The 27,591-nt window shown below is 41.0% G+C and overlaps 1 protein-coding gene across 14 annotated transcripts in view; it reads left to right on the forward strand.

Moving 5' to 3' along the window:
- The window catches only part of nbeaa (neurobeachin a), a 91,693-nt gene that overhangs the window by 56,223 nt on the left and 7,879 nt on the right, over window positions 1-27,591 (forward strand). For 2 of the 14 annotated variants that reach the window (XM_069720333.1, XM_069720364.1), the window contains exons 14-47: window positions 1,494-1,573; window positions 2,011-2,073; window positions 2,472-2,569; window positions 3,555-3,647; window positions 5,898-6,006; window positions 6,141-6,222; window positions 6,442-6,565; window positions 6,672-6,864; window positions 7,339-8,007; window positions 8,241-8,690; window positions 9,406-9,623; window positions 9,802-9,955; window positions 10,507-10,530; window positions 10,963-11,046; window positions 11,778-11,958; window positions 12,541-12,665; window positions 12,765-12,833; window positions 12,952-13,120; window positions 13,468-13,859; window positions 14,445-14,581; window positions 16,261-16,415; window positions 17,386-17,512; window positions 18,539-18,658; window positions 19,695-19,828; window positions 20,683-20,744; window positions 22,386-22,450; window positions 22,934-23,042; window positions 23,996-24,162; window positions 25,021-25,145; window positions 25,218-25,370; window positions 25,827-25,963; window positions 26,136-26,253; window positions 26,521-26,623; window positions 26,740-26,855. In XM_069720333.1, the coding sequence (XP_069576434.1) occupies window positions 1,494-1,573; window positions 2,011-2,073; window positions 2,472-2,569; window positions 3,555-3,647; window positions 5,898-6,006; window positions 6,141-6,222; window positions 6,442-6,565; window positions 6,672-6,864; window positions 7,339-8,007; window positions 8,241-8,690; window positions 9,406-9,623; window positions 9,802-9,955; window positions 10,507-10,530; window positions 10,963-11,046; window positions 11,778-11,958; window positions 12,541-12,665; window positions 12,765-12,833; window positions 12,952-13,120; window positions 13,468-13,859; window positions 14,445-14,581; window positions 16,261-16,415; window positions 17,386-17,512; window positions 18,539-18,658; window positions 19,695-19,828; window positions 20,683-20,744; window positions 22,386-22,450; window positions 22,934-23,042; window positions 23,996-24,162; window positions 25,021-25,145; window positions 25,218-25,370; window positions 25,827-25,963; window positions 26,136-26,253; window positions 26,521-26,623; window positions 26,740-26,855 (5,205 nt within the window). Of the gene's footprint in view, window positions 1-1,493; window positions 1,574-2,010; window positions 2,074-2,471; window positions 2,570-3,554; window positions 3,648-5,897; window positions 6,007-6,140; window positions 6,223-6,441; window positions 6,566-6,671; window positions 6,865-7,338; window positions 8,008-8,240; window positions 8,691-9,405; window positions 9,624-9,801; window positions 9,956-10,506; window positions 10,531-10,962; window positions 11,047-11,777; window positions 11,959-12,540; window positions 12,666-12,764; window positions 12,834-12,951; window positions 13,121-13,467; window positions 13,860-14,444; window positions 14,582-16,260; window positions 16,416-17,385; window positions 17,513-18,538; window positions 18,659-19,694; window positions 19,829-20,682; window positions 20,745-22,385; window positions 22,451-22,933; window positions 23,043-23,995; window positions 24,163-25,020; window positions 25,146-25,217; window positions 25,371-25,457; window positions 25,491-25,826; window positions 25,964-26,135; window positions 26,254-26,520; window positions 26,624-26,739; window positions 26,856-27,591 lie in introns of all 14 variants that reach the window. The other 12 variants (XM_069720392.1, XM_069720411.1, XM_069720381.1 and 9 more) reach the window with 10 other exon arrangements.

Here is a 27,591-nt window from a genome sequence, read left to right on the forward strand (position 1 = left end):
AGAAATCACTTAAATAGGACCTGTCTGACAAAGTGAAGTAGACCAAAAGATCCTCAAAAGCTAGACATCATGACGAGATCCAAAGAAATTCAGGAACAAATGAGAAAGAAAGTAATTGAGATCTATCAGTCTGGAAAAGGTTATAAAGCCATTTCTAAAGCTTTGGGACTCCAGCGAACCACAGTGAGAGCCATTATCCACAAATGGAGAAAACATGGAACAGTGGTGAACCTTCCCAGGAGTGGCCGGCCGACCAAAATTACCCCAAGAGCGCAGCGACGACTCATCCGAGAGGTCACAAAAGACCCCACAACAACATCCAAAGAACTGCAGGCCTCACTTGCCTCAGTTAAGGTCAGTGTTCATGACTCCACCATAAGAAAGAGACTGGGAAAAAATGGCCCGCATGGCAGAGTTCCAAGACCAAAACCACCGCTGAGCAAAAAGAACATTAAGGCTCGTCTCATTTTTGCCAGAAAACATCTTGATGATCCCTAAAACTTTTGGGAAAATACTCTGTGGACTGACGAGACAAAAGCTGAACTTTTTGGAAGGTGTGTGTCCCGTTACATCTGGCGTAAAAGTAACACCGCATTTCAGAAAAAGAACATCATACCAACAGTAAAATATGGTGGTGGTGGTAGTGTGATGGTCTGGGGCTGTTTTGCTGCTTCAGGACCTGAAAGACTTGCTGTGATAAATGGAACCATAAATTCTAATGTCTACCAAAAAATCCTGAAGGAGAATGTCCGGCCATCTGTTCGTGACCTCAAGCTGAAGCCAACTTGGGTTCTGCAGCAGGACAATGATCCAAAACACACCAGCAAGTCCACCTCTGAATGGCTGAAGAAAAACAAAATAAAGACTTTGGAGTGGTCGAGTCAAAGTCCTGACCTGAATCCTATTGAGATGCTGTGGCATGACCTTAAAAAGGCGGTTGGTGCTGGAAAACCCTCCAATGTGGCTGAATTACAACAACTCTGCAAAGATGAGCGGGCCAAAATTCCTCCACAGCGCTGTAAAAGACTCATTGCAAGTTATCGCAGACGCTTGATTGCAGTTGTTGCTGCTAAGGGTGGCCCGACCAGTTATTAGGTTTAGGGGGCAAACACTTTTTCACACAGGGCCATGTGGGTTTGGATTTTTTTTTTTCTCCCTTAATAATAAAAACCTTCATTTAAAAACTGCATTTTGTGTTTACTTGTGTTATCTTTGACTAATATTTAAATTTGTTTGATGATCTGAAACATTTAAGTGTGACAAACATGCAAAAAAACAAGAAATCAGGAAGGGGGCAAACACTTTTTCACACCACTGTATGTGTGCGTGCCTGTGTTAACATGTTTTTCTTTGCTCTCCAGGAAGCCTAATAAAACTAAATATCAGTAGAGCTCACACAGAATAAGCTGGAGACTTGTTTAACTGTTATCGAGTATAAAAAATGGAATTTAACAGGAAATCAATTTTTGTTTGTATGGTGTTTGTTTTTTTAGATGGACCACGACCATCCCAAAAGGAGATCATCTCACTCAGAGCTTTCATGCTTCTCTTCCTCAAACAACTCATACTGAAGGTAGAGGGAGAGAAACGGATTACCGTTATCTTTATCACATTCTTTAAACTGCAAGAAACCACTTTTTTTTTTCTATTATGATGTTTGTTGTTTTTCCTTGCTGCTTTAATGTGTGTGTGTGTGTGTGTGTGTGTGTGTGTGTGTGTGTGTGTGTGTGTGTGTGTGTGTGTGTGTGTGTGTGTGTGTGTGTGTGTGTGTGTGTGTGTGTGTGTGTGGAATAGAATTAAACACAGTTTTTGTGTTTGTTTGAGGGTGTATTGATTTTTTTTTTTTTCCCCCCATTTGCATGTATGTGTGAGAGAAAGGTTTGTGCTGCTTCATGGTAAAAATGCATCAACCGAAAACGGAATTACTGGAGTCATCTGAGGTTAATAACACATAAAAAGAACAGAAGATCTTGAATGTTTTGGTGGATGTTTTTTTTTTTTTTTTCTCAGGACCGGGGTGTGAAGGAGGACGAGCTACAGAGCATTCTCAACTATCTGTTGACCATGCATGAGGTAAATGCTAACTTCTGTATTAAAATAGACTCCGAGAGAGAGCAAAAGATGGAGACAGAGAGACAGTGAGAGCGCTGGAGTGGAGCTGGTGGCAAAATGTGCATTATAATTTGCAGGCTGGAGTTATGGTCCACTTAAACGAGAGAGAGAGTATGAGTCAGCTTCAGTGCTGTGACAGCATGAAAAATGGCGCAACAATGGACTGAACAGAATGTACCCCTCTGTAACAATTATATCTATTCTTGCTCTGAAATACCACCTGCTCCTCTGCAGTCCCCCCCCCCCTCCATGTCCACCCTTACAACTCTCTCTTTGTCCTTTTAACCCTTCTATTCGTCTGTCTGACCGGGCTTCCTCCTCCTCCTCACCTGTTCATCTTGGCTTTCTTTTCTTTGCAGGATGAGAATATTCACGACGTGCTCCAGCTTTTGGTCGCTCTTATGTCTGAACACCCGGCGTCTATGATTCCCGCATTTGACCAGAGAAACGGCATAAGGTGAGCACCGCCCTCCCTCACACACACATGTTCTCATAAAGGTTTAATGCAACACCAGATCCTGCTGACCTGAAAAAAAAAATCTGTTTACATTTATGGTTGGACTGTTGCCATTTATGTATTTTTATGACAACAAGTAATCATTACAAATATAAATGATCAAACACACGTCCAGCTCGACATTTATTATCACAATATGGAACAATAAACGTTTTAATGACACTAGGCCAGACACATGATCACCAATCAAGCAGCAATACCGTTTACAAAATCTGATTATAGAATTCACAAAGCTTTTTTTTTTTTTTTTACACATTGTCTATTTTATTATTCTATTATGTTTTGGAAATTTAAAGTTTGTTTACAAATTTAATAGGAAAGATTTTAAAAACAGGGAGAAATTAAGACAAATTTGATTTAAAATGTACCAAATGTTATTCTATGTCTTGGTTTAATTGTACAAAGCAAAATGATTCTTCTCTGTCTTTATTATGAAACCTCATGCTCAACCACAACATAAATGCTTTACCGTGCGGTGAAGGCATTCTTTAAATTTCCACACTACTGATGTGATATATACAAAGAGCAGCTTGAACCAAGCGGGCTGATATTTCTAACTGTGACTATGACTCTAACTGTGTTGGTAATTCTCCCAAAGCACAACTACACATGGATGTCTCTTTGGTTGCTATGGTAACTCTTCTGTTGCTAGAGAGCTAGTTGCAATGTGTGTTGTGCTCCTCTTCTTTTTTTGTTATACTATTTTTATGCCCTCTGCGAAGACTTCTTTGAAGAAAGTGCTTCAGTCAGCGCACATGTTACTAACTGTAACTTTGAGGATATTTACTGATTATCAGGCAGCAGGTGTTTACTGCTCACTGAAGAACTCCTGGATTGCTTTTTTATACTTTAAGCTCACATTTAAGGCTTTATGATTTCCTCACTGATGGGTAATCAGTGTGTCTATGTGTTTGACATGTTACAGGGTGATCTGCAAGCTCCTGGCTTCTAAGAGTGAGAGCATCCGGGTCCAGGCCCTCAAAGTCCTGGGCTACTTCCTGAAGCACCTTGGCCACAAGTCAGTATCTCTCTCTGTGCTTTCCTGGTATATATTTCTTTGTATGGTAGTCAGCAGTGAATCACTTAAATGAGGGGGCTCTTAAAATGTTCCTGGAATGGCAAATCTGTTTTTCTGTCACGACTAAAACACAGCTGCTGCATCATGGTAGGGAGAATGAGAGGCGCCACTTAGAGTGGTCAGAGGGAGGAAAAACAATGCAGTAAAAACTGTGCAGTTCGGTCTCCAGTGAGTCTAAGACGGGCTGTTTGTTTGTGTGCATGTGAAGATAATGTCCTCATCATCATGTCCAGGCGGAATAATCATTTAGACAGTGTGCACTGGCAGGGAGGTGGAACCTTGATGAGCAGCAGTGAATGCTGGGGGATTTTTTTTTTCATCCCATGTGACACGCTGCACGACTGCTCTCTGCACGACACAAGAGCAGGCTGCCATGCTGCACCTGAGCCCTGACCCTTCAGTCCCCCACCGATTTAACATCTGCTCGAACCAAGCATCCTGTGGGCCTGCCTCCTTTAGTTTACATATCGCTTCAATACTTATGGAAATTTAATATTGATCAAGCACTTCAGTGTTACCTAAAACAGCACACAGTAAAGACAAACATTTGTACTTTTGAAAGACATCTCAAAATAATCTAGAATAATTCTTAAATTTATTGAACATAACCTAATTTCATGTGATTTACAGATAATCTGATGATTTATCAGCTTTAAAAACAGGATAAGAAATAATGTTCTGCTACAATCGTGTCTTCAGAGTCTTTGACATTTTACAGTGCTGTTAATCTCATAGATTAAAATAAAACAGATTTATATTTTATTGGGTTTCCGCACTGTAGTTTGAGAGTCAACTTAAAATTTGAGATTCCACGCTTAACTATATTGGATGCTACATTAATATTTGAGAAGACATCTGAGAAATTGGCAGCCTTTTCCACCTGGTGAGAGTTAATTGGTCATCTTGACAAATCAATTCCAATTTATTTCTATTAATATTACCTTTTTTTTTTTTTACCCACATTTAATTGAAAGCTGAGTGAAACTGCCTTATAGGTATGTACATCTATTTGACTACGAATGAGCTGTTGTGGATGAGATTAAAGATATGGAAGAAATGGGATCTGAAAATACACTTCACTTAAAACAGTCAACATCAGCTTGAAGTCAGACTACAGCTGCTCATAAATGACAGATGGTTTATTTTAATTATATGACAATGTAAAGATTTAATACCTGTCATAACATCCGTCTTCTATAATGTCCTGCCAGGGTTCTTGTCTTCATATATTAGTGGGTAACAGATAAAAAAAAAAAAAAAAACATCATTTGATAAATTCACTTGTGATGCTATCTTTTAATAACAGATCAACGGTCATAGACACAATGCATTTATTTCTGCATGCAGCAGACCATCTTGTCCTCAGTTATATATATTATGAAATTTAGAGTAAATTTAAGAACTGCCCTTACAGAAAAAACATGTGAATTTCATGTGTGCAAAGACTCATGTGCTCACATAACACATGTGAAACATGTATTTTGCCCACATTAAAATGTGGTTTTGAAACATTTTCATGTGTAAGGTTATGTAATGTCTGAAGCCAATGTAGATTACAACTTTTCCACATTTTGTCCACATGTTATCATATTTTGCAACATGTGGTAAAAATGTGTCATACATGTGATCACTTGTGTCCCATGTGGGAACCTCGTGTGTTTTTTTTCTGTAAGGGTGACTAAACTGATTGAAAAACTAATTCAAACCACAATGATAGCAGCTATGAGAATAACACATCAGTGTTATTCTCACATCAGTGTTATTCTCATTAAATATCTGCATATGATTAAACACTGTTCAAACCTTTGTTCGGAATCTACCGACCTTCGAGCATTATTCATTTATTTCAAATTAGGAAATACTCAAAGTTAGTCAACCCTGATTTCTGAGCGTCTCAAGTTAAAAGCCTCTTAGAAACCCAGTGTTCACCCACTGGCAAGGTTAATAATCAAAGTTAATAATTCACAGCCATATGAATGTTGTTCCAGTGCCCCCTGTGATGTTGTTGTTCTGTTAATGCCTCTTGTTAATTTCTCTTGTTGGTGCTCCGTTCTTACCTTCTTTGGTCCCATCATAGCTGCAGGGCCACATGCCAATATCAGGCTGTCTTCCGGTCAGTGACAATAAATGTCAGGTTTGACTATCATTAAGCTGTTTTGAACGTGTAAGTGTGTGTTTGTTTCCCTGCAGGCGGAAGGTTGAGATCATGCACACACACAGTCTGTTCACACTGCTGGGGGAGAGGCTGATGATGCACACCAACACTGTTTCCATCACAACCTACAACACTCTGTATGAGGTAGGTCATTGTTGGCCAGCGGCTCGTTCACAAACTGCATTTCTGTAGCAATTTACATGAAGCAGTCTGTTTTGAGTTGAGTCAGAATTTAAGCAATTGTTGTTGCATGACGTCTGTAAATCTTCTTTCTGCAGATTCTGACAGAGCAGGTGTGTACTCAGGTGGTTCACAAACCCCACCCTGAGCCTGACTCCACCGTCAAGATCCAGAATCCCAGTAAGTACAAAATCTTGCATCTCTCTGCCTCTCCGTGTTCTTTGGGCTGCCAATAATGCAGTGCTTTTTTTAAGCGAGTAAACAAACAACAAAACTGGAATTAAGAAGCCAATGCTGCTGCCGTCTCCCACTTATTGATTTGCCTCACACTCCCCTGTCCTTCACAATTGTCTCTTGTTTTCCTATTCCCTGATTTATTTATTTTTCCCTCCCACCCAGTGATTCTAAAAGTAGTGGCCACCCTGCTGAAGAACTCTTCTCCTAGCGCTGAGCTGATGGAAGTCAGAAGACTCTTTCTTTCTGACATGATAAAACTCTTCAGTAACAGCCGCGAAAACCGACGGTAAAAGCAAATGACTACACTTGCATTTATTCATCTATTGTTATATTTTTTTCTTTTTTTTCATGCTACGGCTTGATTCACATTTACTGTTTGTGTTGTGTACCAGCTGCTTGCTGCAGTGCTCTGTGTGGCAGGACTGGATGTTCTCCCTCGGCTACATCAACCCCAAGAGCCCAGAAGAGCAGAAAATAACCGAGATGGTGTACAACATCTTTAGGATTCTCCTCTACCACGCCATCAAATACGAATGGGGAGGATGGAGGGTCTGGGTTGATACCCTGTCCATTGCACACTCCAAGGTTAGAGCGGGATAGTCTTAATCAGATTATTAAGAAACAGCTGTTGACGTACTTTGCATTTGTAGATTCTGCTTGCTATTTGGTGAAAAATGAGCTTGTGTTAATGGTGACAATGATTTCTAACTAACCTAAAAGCTGAAGAAAAACATATTGAGTTGTACATATTGACTCATGCTAATTGTAATTCTTAATCCAATGACCTTCAAGGCCTAGAATAAATATAACTGATCGCCTCCCTTTTCACTGTTCAGTAATGGAAATTAAACTCACACTGTTTTTCTTAGCAGTTTCAAAGCAAGGGGACATTATGGATGATGTTTCCAAAAGTCCAGGGAGGCCAGTGTTCCAGTTTTATCTGTCCAGCATTTAGTATTGATGAGCTGGACTACCTGGGGGTTATTGATGTGGAGGTTAACTATTGTCAATGTTTGTGCTCTCATCGCATCACCAATTATATGCCACCATCTGTCACAGGTGACCTATGAAGCCCACAAGGAGTACTTGGCCAAGATGTACGAAGAGTATCAGCGTCAGGAGGAGGAGAACATCAAGAAGGGAAAGAAAGGCTCCGTGTCCACCATCTCCGGCCTCTCCGCTACACCCGTCCCCGTCGTCAACGGCAACCTAGAAATTGATGACAACTCCCAGACACAGACACCTGAGAGTGAGGCCGAGTACAGCGAGGGGGCCGGCGGGGACTCGCGCAATCTCCTCGCAGAAGGAGCCGTGAAGAGACCGAATGGAGAAGCCCTGACACCCGGGGAGCAGAGCGCCGGTCCAGGAGTGAGGGTGGAGGTCCACGACCTTCTGGTAGATATTAAAGCAGAGAAAGTAGAGGCCACAGAGGTGAAGCTGGATGACCTGGACCTCTCTCCTGAAGGCCTTGGTGGAAGTGTAGGTGGAGGAGGTGGGGGAGGAATGGAAAATGGACCTCTGGTAGAGGTGGACTCTCTCCTGGACAGTGCTTACTGCACAGTGGTTCAGAACCTCAACGGGAATCTGGCGCCTAAAGATGACACGCCGGGGTCAAGCCTGGGGCTCTCAGGAGTCAACCTGGAGGATGATGGAAACATGGGTCCGCTCATCACATTGGCTGATGAGAAAGACAGTGTCCCGAGCAACAATGGATTTCTCTTCAGCAAGGTAGGATGTTCTATAAAGATTATTGTCACTGATTAATTAAAATGTTATCTGTAGTCCCACATCTTCCCCTCCCCACTGAGAATTTAATTTCACCACTCAGTTGCCATTATATCTCTGCTACTTTGTTCCTTCCAAATCTTTCTACTTACCAAATGAAAATAAGTTGTTGCTGCAGACTTTTCCTGATGTCTTAATGTTGTTCAATTTTTCATCTCTCTATTCATCTCTCCCAGGTTGATGAAAAGCTGCTTCCAGCTCTGGCAGCAACAGACCCCCTTGTACTGCCCAGTCCAGACCAGCCCAATCCATCCGGCTCGGTCCCCGCTCACTCCACCACCAGTGCCAGTGATGACCTCAGCCTGCTTGCCCACATGACTAGCTGTGGCTCTGATTTAACACAGACCCAAAGCCACACTTCTGGGGAACTTCCAGAGGACGGGCCCTTCAAGATCCAGAGCCCTCTTGCTGACATCAGTTCAATTGCGGAGGCTGAGAGCCAATCCCAGATCCAAGGAGCATCGAGACCAGATTTCCCAGAGGGAGAGGGCACAACCGGGGCAGAGAGAGAGGCTGCGGGGCTTAAGACCGGGGGAGACACAGCCAGCACCACTTCTGATACAGAGAGGTCAGACGATGGGAAAGACAAGGACACAAAGAAGATCCAAACTACTGCAACAACTCAGGTGTGTTTATATGTGTCTGTACCATCTATATTTATTGTTCAGTTGTTGACAAAGAGGGAGCCCCTCCCATGCTGTGCTCACATCAGTCTGTAAGTGAGTTGCTAGGTCACTAATTGCACTTGCACCTGTTTACTGTGGGGAAGCAGGGTTTTGATAAGGAATCATTTGTAGCCATCAAAATAAAAATAGAAAAAAGTCTATAATAACCCTCATAATCGCTGCAAACATTCCACAAATATTGTTTTGAGATTATTCCTGTTGTCTTTCAGTTAAACAGTGATAAATCCTGGATAGCGAAGTGCAGCTGTACTTTCTCATTGTTTTGAAATCGACAGGTGGAACTTAAATAAAATCACATCCCAGAAGAAAGTGCTTTTTCACCTTCCCCACTGAGATTTATCCTTTCAGCCACCAGTCAGCCACCTGCTGCTTTAACCTGCCTTAGTGTAATTGACAGTTTGTGTTGTGATTAGCATGAAAAGCTCTGCTATGACCAGTTCTTCTGGGCCAAAAAGCTGAGTGGCCACCCACACATAAGCTACGTTTCTCTAACCGCTCGGTAAAAGCAGAATAAGAAGTCTCCTGGGGTTTTTCTGTGGTTTTGATTTTATCGAGTGAAATTACATTTCATAACTGTCTGTATGCCAAGTTTTATGTATTAGACCACTAAGAAATGCTCTGCTGGCTGACCGATCTGCTGTCCCCACCATTACAGGCCCTCCACGGTCGTACTGCGGCCCAGCTGGAGCGGGACCTGCGTGTCGATCTGGGTTTTAGAGGCATGCCCATGACAGAAGAGCAGCGGCGTCAGTTCAGCCCTGGCCCGCGCACAACCATGTTCCGCATCCCAGAATTCAAGTGGTCGCCAATGCATCAGAGGTTGCTCACTGACCTGCTCTTCGCCCTGGAGACAGACGTGCATGTGTGGAGGAGGTGAGTTAGGCTGTATGAGGTGTTTGCCTCTTGATAATCAGGATAAAATTAGTTCAGCATTTACGTCTTGTTTTCAATGTATTGATGATGCCTGTATTGAACATTAGATGAGACTGAAGATATTTTTTTTTAAAAAGGGAAGGGATTCAATTATATGCCTCTTATTTTTCCATTTCAGCCACTCCACCAAGTCAGTGATGGATTTTGTGAACAGCAATGAGAACATCATCTTTGTCCACAACACGATCCACCTCATTTCTCAGATGGTGGACAACATCATCATCGCCTGTGGAGGCATTTTACCTCTCCTGTCTGCTGCCACCTCCCCTTCTGTAAGTGGCTCTACTCCACCCCTCGGTGGTAGGAGGGAAAACTGCAGGTCAACAGCTCTTACAGGCTTTTAACTCGGGTGTTAACGCCAAAGGCAGACTTTGAAGAGCCTGCTAAACATAATTTCTTCCATGCTCAGAGAATCATTGGTCTTTCATGATTCATATGGTTCAAGAATTTGTTGTGTCTGTTACATTTTGTTGCTTTTTTTAACCTATGAAATCATGGTAGATCAAAAATAACTTCATAAAGTTGAATTTTGTACTTACAAAAAGTTCTGCCAAAGAAAAATAATTTGTAAACTAATTAAACAGTCAAAGAAATTCCTCTCATCGGTATTTCCAAATATTGAGCTGTCAATTTTATACTTCTTAAACCTTTTTTTAAACTTTGTTCTAATCCTTTTAATTAACAATATAATTTGACAGTTTGATAATCTATTCATTTGAATCATTTTTACATTTTAATCTTTCTTTTCCTCTCTGTGTTACATGTACTTTGTGTATTTTCTTGTCTTTTTTTGTCTCTGTTTTTGTCTGTGTTGCATGTGCAGAGTTCTAAGAGTAGTGCCAACACTGTAAGTTCCGTTTTTTTTCCTCTCTTTCTATTCTACTAATACTTAGTTCTGGTTTATTTGCCATTGTGACTTACACTAACCCCTTGCCTGTCTGACATCCATAGTGTTTCTATTTGTTGTGCTCCTTTGCTGCTTATCGATACTCCACCTTATACTGTTTATATCTATATATCTTCCTCATTGTATCTAGCTCATAAACATGAAATATTCTAACCCTGTTGGAATATTATATGAATAAAGTGGATAGAATAACCTAAGAGGCTCGAAGGTGGGTTGATAATAAAGAGAAACTGGAGTGAGAAGATTATTTAGAGGTGATAATAGATACATTATTGAGTCTATGTTATGAGAGAAAGAGAGAGCATGAGAGTTTTCCACAAGTCCTTGGGGGTTGCATCTGCTAAGCCTGTCCCATTTGTATCAACACTAAAGAAGGCAGGAGGAGACGGACCCCAGAGGGGGTCAAAGGGAGAGGAGGTGACCCCTGTTCCTGGGGGAGGAGGCGCAGGGGGAGAGGTGCGTAAAGAGCCTGAGACTCTCATCATCACCAGAAGAGCTAAGAGCACCAACCCAAGCCCTTCTGTCCTCACCTTGTGTGTCTGTTATTCCCCAAATGTCTGTGCTCACTTGCTCTGATGAACCTCCAGATGCTTGCACTTTGTTGGCTCTCCACAGCCCTGCACACCCTGCTTACTGAAGCAGAGACACAGCAAACCACACACTTGGTTTTAACCCCTGCAATGCTGCCTTCAGATTTATTTTCAATGTCGATATACTGCGAATTTAGTATTTAAAGAGGACTCGGTTTAATTGTCTAATTATATATTCAAGGCGAGCTTTACCTGTCTCTCCACCTCCACTGTTACTGCTAACAGGCCACACTGCTACTGTCACTATCCCACTGTTACCATCACCTGTGTGTCATCAGGCTGTACTTCCTGTGTGTTGCGTAGAGCACCTCATGTTGCCAGATTTCATCATATAAGTATGTTTTTCACTGAACCGGCATGATACTCAAGTTTGGTTTCCCTGTGTGTTGGTACAACCAGCTGTGACTGCTGCAGTCACGAAAGGTCTGGCTGCATACATTTTCTAAATGCTACTTCTGTTGTTTAAAAAAAGAGACTACCACAGGATTTCAGCACCTTTCCAAAACCACTGAGAGAGCATCTAATTCAGTGTGTGTGCCTGCTAGTTTTTCACTGAATAACTTGCAAGCATATGTTTTTGTTTTCTCCTTTCCCTAGACGGAGTTGGAGAACATTGAGGCAACACAGGGCATGTCTTCAGAGACAGCGGTTACTTTCCTGTCCCGTCTCATGGCCATGGTTGACGTTCTGGTGTTTGCCAGCTCCCTCAACTTCAGTGAGATTGAAGCAGAGAAGAACATGTCATCAGGAGGGCTGATGAGGCAATGCCTCCGCCTGGGTGTGTGCCAGTTTAATGTATTCAATATTGACCAAAATGTTTAAAACGACTGACTCAAAGTGTCGTGGCCTTGTTGAGTAGGGCCTGTTGCATTTCCCAGACGTGAAACGTTTAAATTTTTGTCGAACATTGCAAAACTCAAATATGTTAATATTATTATGATATACCATAAATCTAAAAAAAAAATAAAAAATAAAAATAAAAATTTTATGAAAATATTAATTACATTTTACAAGCTAGGAACAAGGAATTCTCAATTGTTGTTTAATAATTTAATTTAAAAATTGTTTTTTTAAATCTGTCAATTCGCCAATCAATTAATGAAGCATTTGATTCAAAGTTACTGTTGAATTGTCCCAATCGAAACTAGGTGGCGAAGACAGCCCGAAATGGGTGTGCACTGCAAAAGATTATCTTGTTTCCTGAGTCGAACTATTGAATTTCGAAGCGACAAGAAGCTGCAACGATTCAGACGTGGTTTTTTGGTTGTTGTTTTTTTAACAGAAAAGCCATTAAATGTAAAATCCCCAAGCCACAATATAATACTTACTTATTTCCTTTCTACCTCCATGTGTCCATCAGTTTGCTGTGTGGCAGTGAGGAACTGCCTCGAGTGCAGGCAGAGACAGAGAGATCGCAGCTGCAAGTCCTCCTTAACCAGCAGCAAGTCACAGGACAGCCTCCACAGTGCCTCCACTGCCAGCAAGGTACCAGACACAAACACACGCAGAAATCCAAATACACATCCAGCAACTCTTAAAAATCTGACACAGAAGTATGCCTCACTATATATCTTCCATATTTAGCAGGATCCAGACAGACTCCTGCAGGATGTAGACATTAATCGTCTTCGAGCTGTGGTTTTCAGAGATGTGGTAAGTGTGTTTGTATTTTACAGTGTACAGAGTATTTGTCAGGTTATAAATATAAGGGAAAAATATACCTGAGTTTTTCCTTACTGAATCATTTTATGTCCATGTGTTTTTGCTGTAGGATGACAGTAAGCAGGCTCAGTTTCTGGCGCTGGCAGTCGTTTACTTTATCTCAGTTCTCATGGTGTCTAAGTACCGGGACATTTTGGAACCCCAGCGAGAGATTGGCAGGTCTACCAGCCTATCAGGGAGAAGCATCCGCCACGAGATTAACTCCCCAACCAGTACAGGTGACTATTGTTTTTCTTCTGCTGCAATATCCTCAATATTAGAGGGTGATTTTGGATGAGCCAGTGGTGACTCATCATTGTAATGCTGCTGTAGTGAATAAGACTTCAAGCTGACAACAATGCCTTTGTGAGACCAAAAGAAGAAGAAAGAAGGATATTACTTGGCAGAGAAATAAACAGTCAGAAGCCAGATTAAATAGCAAAGAATTAAACGTTAAAAACAGACAATATGTTGTGGGATTTCTTAATGCATTTCACATAAAGAAATACTAATAATTTAATTCCATCATTGTGTATCCTAAAAAAAAAATCATATTGCGTCCTTTATTTCTTCCACAATGGTGCAGAGCACCCTTCCACAGCCTTCTCTGATCGTGACAAACAGACCCCCACCCCAGTGGATGACTCTCCCCGGGCAGGCCTCCCCCACACAGACTCAGGCATCGGAGAAGAGGGCCACGTGGCCGGATCGCTGAACGGCTCGGAGATGGGTCTGGGCCTCGGGCTCGGCCTGGTGGGGAGAGAGACAGACAGAGACCGAGACAGAGACATCGGAGGAGGGGGAGGGGGTATGGGAGGAGGCACAGATCTGTTGTGCAGTCTGTCGTCTGATGTCAGGAGGTCACAGGAGAGCCTGCTGGATTCTCCCCACAACCCTAGCTGCAACCCCAACTCCAGCCAAGCCCCGCCTTCGTCCATCTCAAGCATCAGTCAAACAAACAAAGGCATCAACGTCAAGGTGGGTCTGTGATGCCCTCGGTCAGGCCTGGCTGCTTAGATATGTCTAAATTTTAAGCTGAGAAAAACAGTAGTCAACACCTTTAAATCTCCCCAGTGACTGCTTGTGATTATTTTTTGCATCTGAAAAGCAATATGTTTTCATATGTACAATTTTGTACTCTCAGAAAAGCAAAATGTGGTTCTGTGTGGTCAGGAAATGCATTTGCATTCAGCCAATGCGGTTGAGGTTTGGATTAACAAGCTACTTTTAGCTGTGTAATTTTGGTCAGATCACCCGAGTTGGATTTGAATGGCAGGTCCGAACATGGCTAAGATGTCACCTTGTATGTTCCTTCCACTTCGGTTAAGTTTGGTTATTCATCATAAAAACATGCACACTTTTCTTACTCATACACATACATAGTTTAGTGCTTGTGTTTTTTTGGGTTTTTTTTCTCTGTGTTGGATTTCGCCAGAGGAAATAATAATGTTTTGCAGTGTAATAAATATAAACGCCCACATTGAAAACATAGTGCACAACGTCGTGATGCTCCTCACTGCGTCGGCAGCTTGTCTCTCACACTGCTGTCTCCCTGAAACGCAGGAGATCCTGAAGAGCTTGGTGGCGGCTCCCCTTGACGGCGCGGACTTGGGGCAGGAGTCCGGGCCGACGCCCTACCACCCAGACCCCGCTCTGAAGACACACCCCATGCTGCCCATGCAGTTCCACTCTTTCGACAGGTCAGTCCCAGTTCAGTTACTGTTTGACCTGCAGGGGGCATAAAAACTGGCAGAGATATCGGAGTCAGTGCAGCCTGACACATCCATCAGTGAATCAATTTTTGCAGCCAATACTGATACAGACACGTATAGTACAGTGCTATTTCTCAAACTGGAGTACATCACATTTAGAAAAAACAGTGGGTACAGAATCAATTGATCAATTGTCTAGAATTTAAAAAAGTAAGTCTCACTTTTGAACAAAGCCTTTTGGATGGTATAATTAACAAATATACATATTATGCATTACTCAGCAGCAGTCACATTGATTTGTTTGTTCCATTGATACCCTGATAATGCACAATTAAGAAAAGCATAATAATATAGATTTAGCTGAATGATTCATTTGTAGATTTCTACATTTACTGTACACCACAATTTGTTTGCTAATTCAATATAAAAACAAAACAACAATTATTTATTTTTCTTAGTAGTAATACAATGATACTAGAGATTCATTTTCTTCTCTTTTTGTCTTTGATCTTGGGCAAAAATCCTACATTGAGATTAAGATAATGTTGCTAAAAGATGAAGTTGTTAGACATTGAATGAACATGAACAACGTCTGCAAACAGCTTTAAATTCTTCTCCAAACTGTTACCACATAGACTTTCCACTGAGTGATGACCTGCCTATACCTCCCGTGCATCACTTAGTCTCCTTGATCCAGCTCCGTCGCAGTCCTTGAGAGCTAAGTTATTGATTGAAGACAGCGTGCATAATAGATCATGGATGGCTCCATATCTATCTCCAAGATGTCCTCCCCATGTATCAAGCCTGTCTCCTCAGGTCAGGCAGGCTAAGACATCTAATCCTTCAGCATACATAAATCACAAATACACAGTCACTAACAAACAATATTTTAGGCGTGGTTCTAAGATAAACAGTCAGAGCTGTATCACCTGTACGTTTGAAAATTAAGTGCTCACTATTCCACAATGTTAAACAAGCTTGTAATGTTGATATTTCAGGAAATATATCAGTTTCTATGTGCCACACTGAAAAATAGATTGAATTAGAAATCGGTTTATTTTGATGGCTTTCTATTGTAACACAGAAACTTTAGAGAATGATATCCTGTTGAGACTTTACACCAAGTAAAAACGACACTCTCCAATAAGCAATTTTATCATTTCTGTGATATATATATATGTATATACTGTATATATATTTTTTTATACGTAATGCATATCCTTGTAGCTGCCTGATTTTCTCAACTGTCAAGTTTTAAAAACAGCAAAGATCCATTTGGGATGATCTTTGGCATTGTAAAAAAAATCCTAGTGTATATTAGATAGATTAGTAAAAAAAATTGTGATGACGCATCTTCGTGGTAAAAAATTTAAAAAAATAATTCTCAAACAAAGGCCAAATTAATTGATTAACTTACTTCAGAAGGTCAAACAACCTGTTAATACTTTGTTTCTCTAGATATTTTTATAGCGGCCTTAGCCAGCAGTAAACGTGCTTGCACACCCACCCACCCACACTCACTGAAGTCGACTGTGCGGTCATGATCATAGAAGTTGACACACAGTGCAGGCAAGGAGCCATGATGTCACAGCGGAGGCGATAAAGAATAAATAAAGAACCTAGTGTGTTTAGATTTATTTAATGTCTTTGGGTCTCATCTCTTACAGGAGTGTTGTGGTTCCAGTCAAAAAGCCGCCACCCGGCAGCCTATCAGTCAACACGGTGGGCACGCCCACCACTGGTGGATCCGCTACTGCCGGCAGCACACCCAACATTTTTGCTGCTGCGACAGCAACTCCCAAGAGCATGATCAACACTACAGGTGGGAGATAACACATAGATATTCTTCTTCACAGCCACATCTTTTTCATGCTATTTATTTAATTCCTAAATGTATATCTTTGGGTATTTTTACTCCTGTAAATTTGTGCACTGCATCTATTCTGTGTGCAATTAAGGAGATGCAGCAGACAGACACCTACAATGTGACAAAGGTGTACGTGTGAAAGGCTTTCAGCAATTTAGAGGCTGCTCCATCAAGCAGGATTGAATTTCTTTCCTTGTTATAAAACTCTTTGATGCTTTACTCTGCTGTCCTTTGACAGCCAGAACAAACTAGAATATAAATGAACTGAACCATCAGATTCTAACTAGGCAGAGAGAGCACACTTGCTGTGCTCTCTGAATTTGCAGAGACCACAGCGACTGTAAGATATCTTAGCCATGAAGTTAATTTGGTGAACTCTCCGATACTGGACACAGTACAGTGTCATGGCTCATATTTAATTTTCCATGCAGGGGGAAAAAAAAAAGAAAGAAAACCATATATGAGATATTCTTTGATCCAGATTATGAATTTAAAAATAAGCAACTTGGGATAACAACACGACAATTGATTACATATCAGCTGACATGCAGATCAGTGTTTTTTCTACGTAGCAGTGTGCTCGGCAGAGCCGCTGTAGCAGCCTGGATTTGTATTCAAAGCTTTGTCAGCCTGTCAGACATATTTAATTGTATCATACATGCATAATGGAAAAGGAAGAGATTTGTTCCCTGGATTGGATTCTGTATATTGATTGCAGAGCTATTTTCACAAACGGGGGCCATTACCAGAAGACACGCAACAGCCAGTCCAGTGAAATGCAATCCAAATTGAATTCGGTTGCAACTGATCAGCGACATTAATACATTTCCTGGATTATTATCCTGCATTGTCATTTTTTATTCATGTGACTGTAATGCTTGTCTTATTCTTCATCGCTCTCGTCCCATCTTTCTGCTCTGTCCAGGTGCCACAGACTCTGCCTCCTCATCCTCCTCCTCATCTTCATCATTTGTCAACGGTGCAACCAGTAAGAATTTGCCAGCGGTGCAGACAGTGGCCCCCATGCCAGAAGACACCATGGAAAATATGAGGTCAGAGCTCTCATCATCATAAACCTCTTAATCGCTTCAACCATTCAGTTTTTCTCCCACTCTTTATTTTTTTTTTCTCCTTTTGGCTTTTGTTTTCATGTTGATTTGTCTGTTTTCTTGGGTGCCTGTCCTTTCCCACTTCATTCCTGTCCCTTCATCCTTCCCGAAGAATTTTCACCAACAGCTCACTGCCACAGACATTTCTCACACCTACAGACTTTTTAAGGCTTATATATCAAAACCCTGATATTAGCCACTGTAATTGTTTAAAAATGTCAGGAGCAATCGACCACACAACCACAAATGACGAGGATTAGATTGTTAATGTGACAGTTGTGCTGGGTGGCAAAAGACTAGAGATTAAAAGACTCAGATATGCCAGCTCCAGATTGAGTTAACAACTATAAAAGATAATGGTTCCATTGTTGTTGTTTAAAGGTGGTATAACCTAATATAAATAGTCCTCTAGCTACATGTATTCTATGTTGTCATGCACACACATACTGTTCCACTGACACATTTCACCCAGTCTACACTATTGTGCTCTTCATCACTTACATGGCAACTGTGTTTTAATGTCACAATTTACAGCAAACTGTAGCGTATGTAAACCTATTACCACGTATTATTCCAGCTTGATAATTTGTTAAGTTTAACCGTCTTAACATGTAAATGAAATTGTCATTAACAAAAATCTGTGTTTTATTTGTGTTTTCATACTGTGCAGGTGTCACTAATTCAACATAAGGTGATCTGCAATATGAAGATTTAACTAATTAGGAAATAGCATTACTAGAAGGAATTATATATAATTCCGTTGAAGATAATTTGTACTGTAATATTTCTGTCAATGTACTCTCTTTAGACGTGTTAGCAGATACGTGTTTTACTAAAAGTGCACACACATGCGCGCGGTTGAGTGCGTTCGTGTGTATGTGTTCCTTAATCGGTGTGTGTGTCTGTACGTGTGTTTTGTGTGTGTGTGTGTGCGTGTGCGTGTGTGTGTGTGTATGGTTTGTATTGCAGTTCCTATTGTGAGGTGGCGCAGTGTGCGCTGCGCAGCGGTCAGACGCCCCCTGAGCTCAAGTCTTTTAGCTCTCTGGCAGGCTTCCAGGCAGCCCCCCGAGATGCAGGACAGTGTTTTAGGCAAGGAGATACTCGTCCTGTCCCCATGCCCCCTCCCTCTGCCCCACCTCCACCACACACCCTCTGCTACGCCCAACCACTAATAAATGTTCCCAGAATGCCATGCACGAAAGGACAGACATCTTTGCTTCGGCAAGATCACTTTTGTTTTAGGCTAGCAGCTCATATTTGTTTACAGCAGTGCAGGTAATGTCTGTCCCTTCTGGCATGGTCGTCCTCTCACACTAACCCCAAACTCCTGATCAGACCTGAGTCTTGTTTTAACCTCCATTGCAGCTTTGGCAAATGTCACTCATCTGTTACTCTGAGCCGGTTAAAACAAAACTAAAATTCGTGAGCACTAGTGACTCATTTCTGTTTTCAGAAATCATGTGCTTAAGGCCCAAAGTATGAACCTCATTGCCGTCATGGCTCCATATTTTAGTCTGCTTTGCTGTACTCTTCCTGCCTTACTCGCTCCATTTCTTAGCTGAATGTAGAATGGAAAAGTGATCTACACACGTAAAGGCACTTTAAAATATATAGCATTTACATGAAAAATCAATATATACAGTATTTTGAGTACAGTTTAACAAAGGGCAGCTTTTTTCAGGTTTAATTTTTATCACAGCTTCACTCATCCCACAACGCTAAGATGATTAGCTCGATAATTAGCCTTTAAACTGTAGCATCATCAGGCTTTTCTTACTAATACTAACCGACACATAGTGCTTCCATAAAAAAACATAACTACATATTTGATTCTTGATTCTTTTTTCGTCTTCTCTGTCCATTTCAGACCTTTTTCTATTTCTTTCACTTGCCTTTTCCCTTCTCCTGTGTTGTCCTGTGCTTTCCTCTGCTCCCTTCCTCTCACCTGTCTCTACTCACTTCTTCCATGCATGGTTTTCTTGCTCCCTTTCTCACCTACTGTATATCCCCAGAGTTTTGCCTCACATGCTCCTCTGTGTTCCCTTTTTTTTTTTCTTTTTTTTTTCTTTTTTTTAAACCTTTGCTCCTATTCTCTTCATCTTTTTCTCGCTTATTTGCACCACAGTATCACCACCAAGCTGGAGCGCGCTTTGGAGAAGGTGGCCCCCCTGTTGAGGGAGATTTTTGTGGACTTCGCACCCTTTCTTTCTAGGACGCTGCTGGGTAGCCATGGGCAGGAACTGCTCATAGAAGGTACAGGTGCTGTACACGGCTCCTTTTTCTCTAACTGGCGTCTCTCTGTGGAGTCTACTCATTCACTGTCCCTCACCGCGATGTTTGCGTGCGAGAAAGACGGAGAGGAAAAAGAAAAAAGTGAGTGAGTGAGTGAGTGAGTGAGTGAGTGAGTGAGTGAGTGAGTGAGTGAGTGAGTGAGTGAGTGAGAGAGAGAGAGAGTGTGTGAAAGAGAGTGAGAGAGTGAGTGAGAGAGTGTGTGAAAGAGAGTGAGAGAGTGAGAGTCTGAGCTGGCTGCTTCACCCATTCCTCAAGCAGGTATGAAGTCAGTATTTTGCACTATTTACAATCAGCTAGTCAGACATGTCAATATTTTTAGATCAGATTATGATCACTTGTAGTATAACTTGTATTATAGGCTGTACTAAATGTGTTGCAGTCCTCCTTCTGCCCACCTGCTTCCTGGCGTCCTGTTTTTGTGATCCACTGTCTCAGTGTTGATCTCTCCCTCTCCTCACCTCTGCTCCTTCCCTTCTCGCCCGCCTCCTCCTCTTCTCTCCTTCCTCTTTTTTCTCTGCTGTTTGTTCCTGTCTTTTCTGTGGCATGCTTTTTATAAACTTGACGATGACTACTGTATACAATAGCAGAAACCTCTGACACCACAGTCTTCTTTGATGATATTTTTGTGTCTCGCAGTGGTGTGTGTGTGTGTGTGTGTGTGTGTGTGTGTGTGTGTGTGTGTGTGTGTGTGTGTGTGTGTGTGTGTGTGTGTGTGTGTGTGTGTGTGTGTGTGTGTGTGTGTGTGTGTGTGTGTGTGTGTGTGTGTGTTAGAGCGCAAGAAAGAGAGGCTCCTGACTGTGCTGTATGTCTCTGTGCTGCAGGTCTGGTGTGTATGAAGTCGAGCACATCTGTGGTGGAGCTGGTAATGCTGCTCTGTTCTCAGGTTGGTAACCCCTCACCTCTCCTCTCTGTCACTCCATTTACCATCCATTTTGTCAAGGCCCGAACAATGGTCTTCAATTTGTCACGTTTCGAACTACTTATGAACATTTCTTTGTTTCTTAGATCGCTTATGATTGGCAAAGTTTAATGCACACAGGAAGCTGTCGAGTTATTGATGTGCCCTGTGAGGCAGGGGTTACTATGTAATGAGCACTTTGCACATGTAATATAATATCACCTTCTATGCGTTATTACACCAAAGTTTCCCTCATCAATATCACGGCCACAAAAACAACTTTTCATGTCAATCATATGCACATAACTTCTCAGGTACTAGATTTTACCAAAACTAAATTAAATCACAAAAACAGTCCAGTTTAATTCATTTTGAAGGTCATCTGGCTCATTTATCTAAATTCCATTCAATGCCAGTATCTCTGTTTTCCTGAATAATGCTGAGAAGACAGAATGAAACTTACTGTTTAAGATCTTTCCTCGGATGATGTAGGTCACCAGTGCTCTTTTTCTTTTAAGTTATTAAGTTTATCTCCCATCAGCTCTCTGTTTCATTGGATTCTGTCGGCCTATAAGAGCGCTTGTTCTTAAAGGAGCCCGTCGGTTCTTTCCTCTTGCCTGTCTTTTGTCTTCAACTCCACTGCTGTGTCTCTGCTTCTTTCCTTTCATTGTTCCTGCTCCATCTTCAATCACACCATCGGGAACCTTGGCTTTTCTGGTCAATTTTAACTCCGTATTTCAGTAGCAACTGCTTTCATCTTCTACAACTCTCCACACTGCCCTTTCCTCTCACCACTCCCTTTCCTCTCCTCGCCCCTACCACTTATCTGGATGGCTGCTCGTCAGCATGTATAGTATTACCGTTGGCTCCGGCCTTGTCTACCATTAGAGGCTCGGGAGAGCAAACCCTAGCCCAGAAATCGATCCTGTGGATGGGGGATGTAACAGGAGATAGTCCCACGTGTCCTTCACAGCCTTAAGAGCCAGTGGAACTAATGGAGCTCTGATAGTTTGAGGCTTTCAGCAACACTCTTATCCCGCACTGAAGTCTCCACTCTAATATGCACAAACACATACAACACTCACATATGCTAAGATGGGTGCATTTTCATTAACACTTAGAGAGTGTATAAGAGGCATTTTTTTCTTCCATACTTTGAGCAGTTTTGCAGCAAGTTACACGTTTTAACCTGCTGTTGGGAAATGATGACAGTGCTCTGCTTTTTTCCTCTAGAAAAGCTATTTTAATCACATTTTTCCTGCTTTTTACATGTTAATCTTCTGATTACCCACAACAAACTGCTCAGCTATTTCAACCAGGGTTGGATAAAGTAATAGTATTTACTGTGAAGCAATATATATTCTCATATAGCTCGACTAATCATATACAATGTACATTTTTGTGCATTTATTTACCAGATTTTAATAAAAGTCACTGTCTAATTACTGAGATTCATAAAAATGAAACAGTTTTTTTATCTACATAACTGGCTTTCAGTTTAATTTCCAGGAAAATACTCTGTTTAAGATGATCTATACAGTTATAAGTTTAATCAATATCAACCTATTCTACTCCCAACCATGGTTCAACATCTTAATGTATCTTTAATGTATCTTCTACACTCAGGAGTGGCAAAACTCCATCCAGAAGAATGCTGGACTGGCCTTCATTGAGCTCATCAACGAAGGAAGGTAATCCATCACACTGACTGATCATCGGCCCACAGATGTCCCTGTGATTCATACATTAACTCTAATACTGTTATCAGTGCTTAACAACTAATGGCTTTGATAGAGCCCTAATGAGAACCTTGCCATGATAAGTGCACAGTGCCATGTGTGTTCAGCAGGAAGTCGAGTCATTAAACTGCAGTTAACTTTACAGCTGATTTGGTCTGTTCTACTTTCACTGCCTGTAATTTTGCCTTTTTTTGGTTTTTAATCCAAACTTAATTGGATCATCAGTACAAAAAAACCCGACAAAACCAAAATGACGAATATACATTAAAAAGGAAAATGATTTATATGATGTTTACACAAGCATACATAAGCTTTAGCTGAAACCATGGACGAGTCTTTTTATAGTCCATCCTGTTGAGATTTAGATTTTTATTTTTTCCCTAAGTGGAAGTATCGCTTCTCTGATTTACACCTTTGTTCTCACTCCTTTACCAGACTCCTGTGCCACGCCATGAAGGACCATATTGTGCGCGTTGCCAACGAAGCAGAGTTCATCCTGAACAGACAGAGGGCTGAGGATGTACACAAGCATGCAGAATTTGAGGTACACAAGCAGAGCACCACTTCTGTTTGTCATGATACTGTATGTAAGGCTACAGGGGAAAAAAACAAACTTGTGAAGTGGCCAATATGTAATGCTCATTGTTTTTACTGAGTGTCACCAACAAATACCTGGATATTTAAAAATAAATGAGTACCTTCAAATAGTAGTATTAATTAGTATTATAGGTTGTTTATCAATACATGTTTTAGGAGGACACAAATGAACTGTTCAATGTGTTTGCTCTGTGAAATTTTGAGCCAATATATTATTTTATCATCTGATTTTTGTCACTTTATTATTGTTTGAAAATGAAATGAATCCTTAAAAACTACAAATTTGGACCCTAGAGTTGTGAAAGCAATATTTGGGGCTAATACTCTTGGAGTTGTTGTAATAACAATGAATTGGCCATTATTTATTTTTCAACATAAATGCATAACATAAGCTAACATGTGACAAGAATTCCTTAAATTTAGATTAAATGACACTTGTCAGTGCTCCACAGTGGACAAACTTTAAAAGTGACACAGTTTCGAAATTACCATTAACAAATAATTGGCATTTTTACACTAACATTTATTGTTACATATTTGTCAATATATGAAATACCGATATGCAGTATTTCTCATAAGTTGATATCAGATAGCTGATATATTGGCTTTGCCGATTTATTGTCTAGTCAGCAGTTTCCACTAATGTATGACTACATAATTAGATGAGACTCTTCAATACCATTTATACAGTGTACTTCCATATTTGAGCTTCCTCATCTGAAAACCTAAAAAATATTTACAAGTTTCTTCATCTGAAGGCTTTATTGGTTTTACCTCAAACTGAACAAATTGACTTTCTGTAAAACTGCAGATGTTTCCTTGTTACCACAGTCTCTTCATCTCTGACAGTTATGTTGTTGGGTTTCTTACTTTCCCTCTTTTCCTCCCATTCTCCTGCAGTCCAACTGTGCCCAGTATGCTGCGGACCGGAGGGAGGAGGAGAAAATGTGTGACCACCTCATCAGCGCTGCTAAGCACAGAGATCATGTGACTGCTAACCAGCTGAAACAGAAGATCCTCAACATCCTGACCAATAAGCACGGAGCGTGGGGGACAATGTCACAGAGGTGAGCGGGCGATGCGGGGAACTGTATGTGAAGTTATTCTCTCGCACGGCACGCTTTCAAGTTGCTATTACTGCTCACAGGATGTCATTTGACATGACGTGTGGTTTGTGTAGTGATTTATCAGATTATAGGAATAAATAAATAAAGCAACAAAAATGTAAAGTGAGATTCATAACAATGATTTTTTTTTTTTTAACCGTACATACAGCACACACAGAGTTCACTCCTAATATCGTAGCTGCCTGGTAGCTGTGTGAGACCGATCTCCTTATTTAGCACAACTCGCATTGAAACGGTGATTGCTTGTTATCCAGATCTGCCTCCAGGCCGGCAGCTACTTTAAGGACATGTAAAGTAAACTTCAGGACATGCAGCATCTGAAGCCTGTCTTCCTCATGTCACTATTGATGAAGTAAAGTGTTTATCAGCATCCTGTTATGAAAGACACTTTATATTCGCTCAGATTTAAAAAAAAAAAAAAAAAAAAAGTTACATTTTAGCTGCAGTTCTGTGGTCCTAATGATATTTTTATGTTTTGTTCACTGTACCAAAATGCTTTTCCTCATTAAAACATTTGGTTCTCAAATCATTTTTATGTGTTTTTCCTCTCAGCTCAAAGCCTGTTTTTGGTGTTTGTAGAGTTGAAAAGGCTTTTCTGGTCAAATGCTGCCCTTTATCCAAATAATGAGGAACTTTCTTACTGTAGGAAATAAATTTGAGAAGTTGCTAGCGTAAATGTCTCTCGTAACTTTATCTATAACTTCCTGTAACTCTCCAAATGCACACCCTTTTTTTTTTTTTTTTTTTTTTGCTACAAACCTCTGAAATGACTCATCTTTGCTCCTTTTATGTCGCCAGCCAATTACATGACTTCTGGCGTCTAGACTACTGGGAGGACGACCTGCGGAGGAGACGGAGATTCGTGCGAAATGCCTTTGGATCCACTCATGCCGACATGTCACTCAAAGCTCTGAATGACTACGGTCAGTCATGTGTACTATTGTAAAAAAAATCATGTACTCGAACTGCACCTGCTAAAAAATACATTCAAACAGGTACAGAGGAGGACGAGGAGGAGGGGCTAAAGTCAAAAAAGACTTTCCGCAGCCAATCGGTGGTCACCCAGAACCCGGAGGCGGAGTTAATGCTGGAGGGAGACGATGATGCCGTCAGTCTGCTGCAGGAAAAAGAGATCGATAACCTTGCTGGTAAGATGCAAACACATAAGGACACACAAACAGACACTATGTTACCGGCCGACTAAACAGTAAACTGTCTATGACTCTTGTTTTTAGTACGTTTTCGTCCAAGACTTTTTACCTCCAAAGGCAAGTTGGACATTTGAAAGCTTTGCAGCTCCACTAACCATCCGGCTGATTTATCTGACTCAAGAAGATTCAAGTTATAATTTACTAAAAACTGGTGCAAATCAGACCAAAAACCTAATTTAATCCAGCGGTTTCCCTTTACATCCGATGGGTCGCTTACAATAGAAGGCAAAGTAGAAGAAATAAAGGATGAGTCTTAACTAACATGAAATGACTGTAACGTTCTCTTTAATATTCTGTTGTATGTGATTCTTAATACTGCTGTGTGTCACGAGCCTGTCAGTGCTATGAATGCCTCATGTAGTAATACCCGAGTAATACATTCATCCCCCCCAGGCCCTGTGGTTCTGAGTACTCCAGCTCAGTTGGTAGCTCCAGTGGTGGTGGCTCGAGGCACTCTGTCCATCACTACTACTGAGATCTACTTTGAGGTAGATGAGGAGGATCCTACATTCAAGAGGACGGACGCAAAAGTAAGAGCAAGCGATCTTTCTTTATTATTGATCAAAGAGAAAGTGGGAAAAAGACACATTCTCTGCAAGAAGTGCTGCGATAATGATGCTTGACAATTGTACACATTTGTACTCACTGCTCTTCACTTATTAGTCTTTCTTTATGTGAAAATGTTATTCTCTTCCTCAATAGGTACTGGCCTACTCAGAGGGTTTGCACGGCAAATGGATGTTCAGTGAGATCCGAGCCGTGTTCTCCAGACGCTATCTGCTGCAGAACACCGGACTAGAAGTCTTCATGGCCAACAGAAGTGAGTCTGCAGAGTTCTCCTTACTGGAATTAATATACTGCCTACTGATTGCAGTTTAGTATATTTGTAGTTGTAGTTGTAGTATGCAGTATAACCCCACTGCAGTGGTGGATTTGATGAGCACTACCACTGCTTTTACTGTTTTTGTAATTCCCATGTAGTTACTCATAATAATTTTACAGTATAAAATGTATACCCATTGTATTTAGATTTATTTTGAATCAATGTTTTTGACATGCTGACTATCTTGTCTCTTTCTATCTCCAGCGTCTGTGATGTTTAACTTCCCTGACCAGGCCACAGTCAAAAGGGTGGTCTACAGTCTCCCGCGGGTGGGGGTAGGAACGAGTTATGGCCTGCCACAGGCGAGGTATGTACAAAGTGTAGTCACGTGTTCCAGCTCTGTGTTAGAATAACAGTTGCAAGGCTTAATAAAAGGGAATATATTTCAGTTTCTGTATTTGCGTGTGTGTGTACACATTTCAGACGGATTTCCTTGGCCACTCCTCGTCAGCTCTTCAAGTCGTCCAACATGACGCAGCGCTGGCAGAGAAGAGAGATCTCCAACTTTGAGTACCTCATGTTCCTCAACACTATTGCAGGTAATATACGGACAGATTTGTGGTCACAACCATGTCCAATATATTATTTTCTTCTTCCCAGCCGAAACAGTCGAAACAATACTTCCTTTTTCCTTCATTTGTCTTTGTTTTATTTTCTATTGTGTGATTTTGACATTTTGTATCTTATTTGCTGCAAAGATTTTACTAATGTGACCTCATTCGGTTGCGTTGACAGTTCCTATTGTGCTGTGTTGTTCAAAAATAACTGCTCTGCCAGAAAGTGCAGACTTGTCTTGTTTGTATTTCTCTACACAGCCAATCTATAAAGACGCTTTATTGAAAAGACCACATACAGAAAATGGAAGATTTTGAATTTAGATAAATCCATATCAGATATATTCCTGCTTCATCTGCAGTTTGCTTAATAATGCCCAAAGGAGATATGAAATTGTATTTTTTTTTTATTACACTTGTGTGACCTGTAAATACAAGGAAAAACACATGAATAAAGAAAGACTATGGCCACAAAAGGCTGTGGACCATATACAATGTGATATCGACAATATATTAGCCTTTATATGATAGAAAGTTGCCATAGGTGTAGAAAAACAAAAATAAATAAATCCTTACGTTACAATGTACTATATATTAACTTGCAATATGTATGAAAAGGAAATGCAGCGTGAGTTTCAATTACACAAAGAAATGAGTGACTGACCTTCACATATGCTGGCACTTAACAGTTGTCAACAGTTTGTGCTTTTACGCCTCTTTC

The sequence above is a fragment of the Brachyistius frenatus genome, unplaced genomic scaffold (genome assembly GCF_029030835.1).
Source record: "Brachyistius frenatus isolate BFR_SWC_R1_liver_20210118 unplaced genomic scaffold, ASM2903083v1 Contig_5, whole genome shotgun sequence".
NCBI classification, from domain to species: domain Eukaryota; kingdom Metazoa; phylum Chordata; class Actinopteri; family Embiotocidae; genus Brachyistius; species Brachyistius frenatus.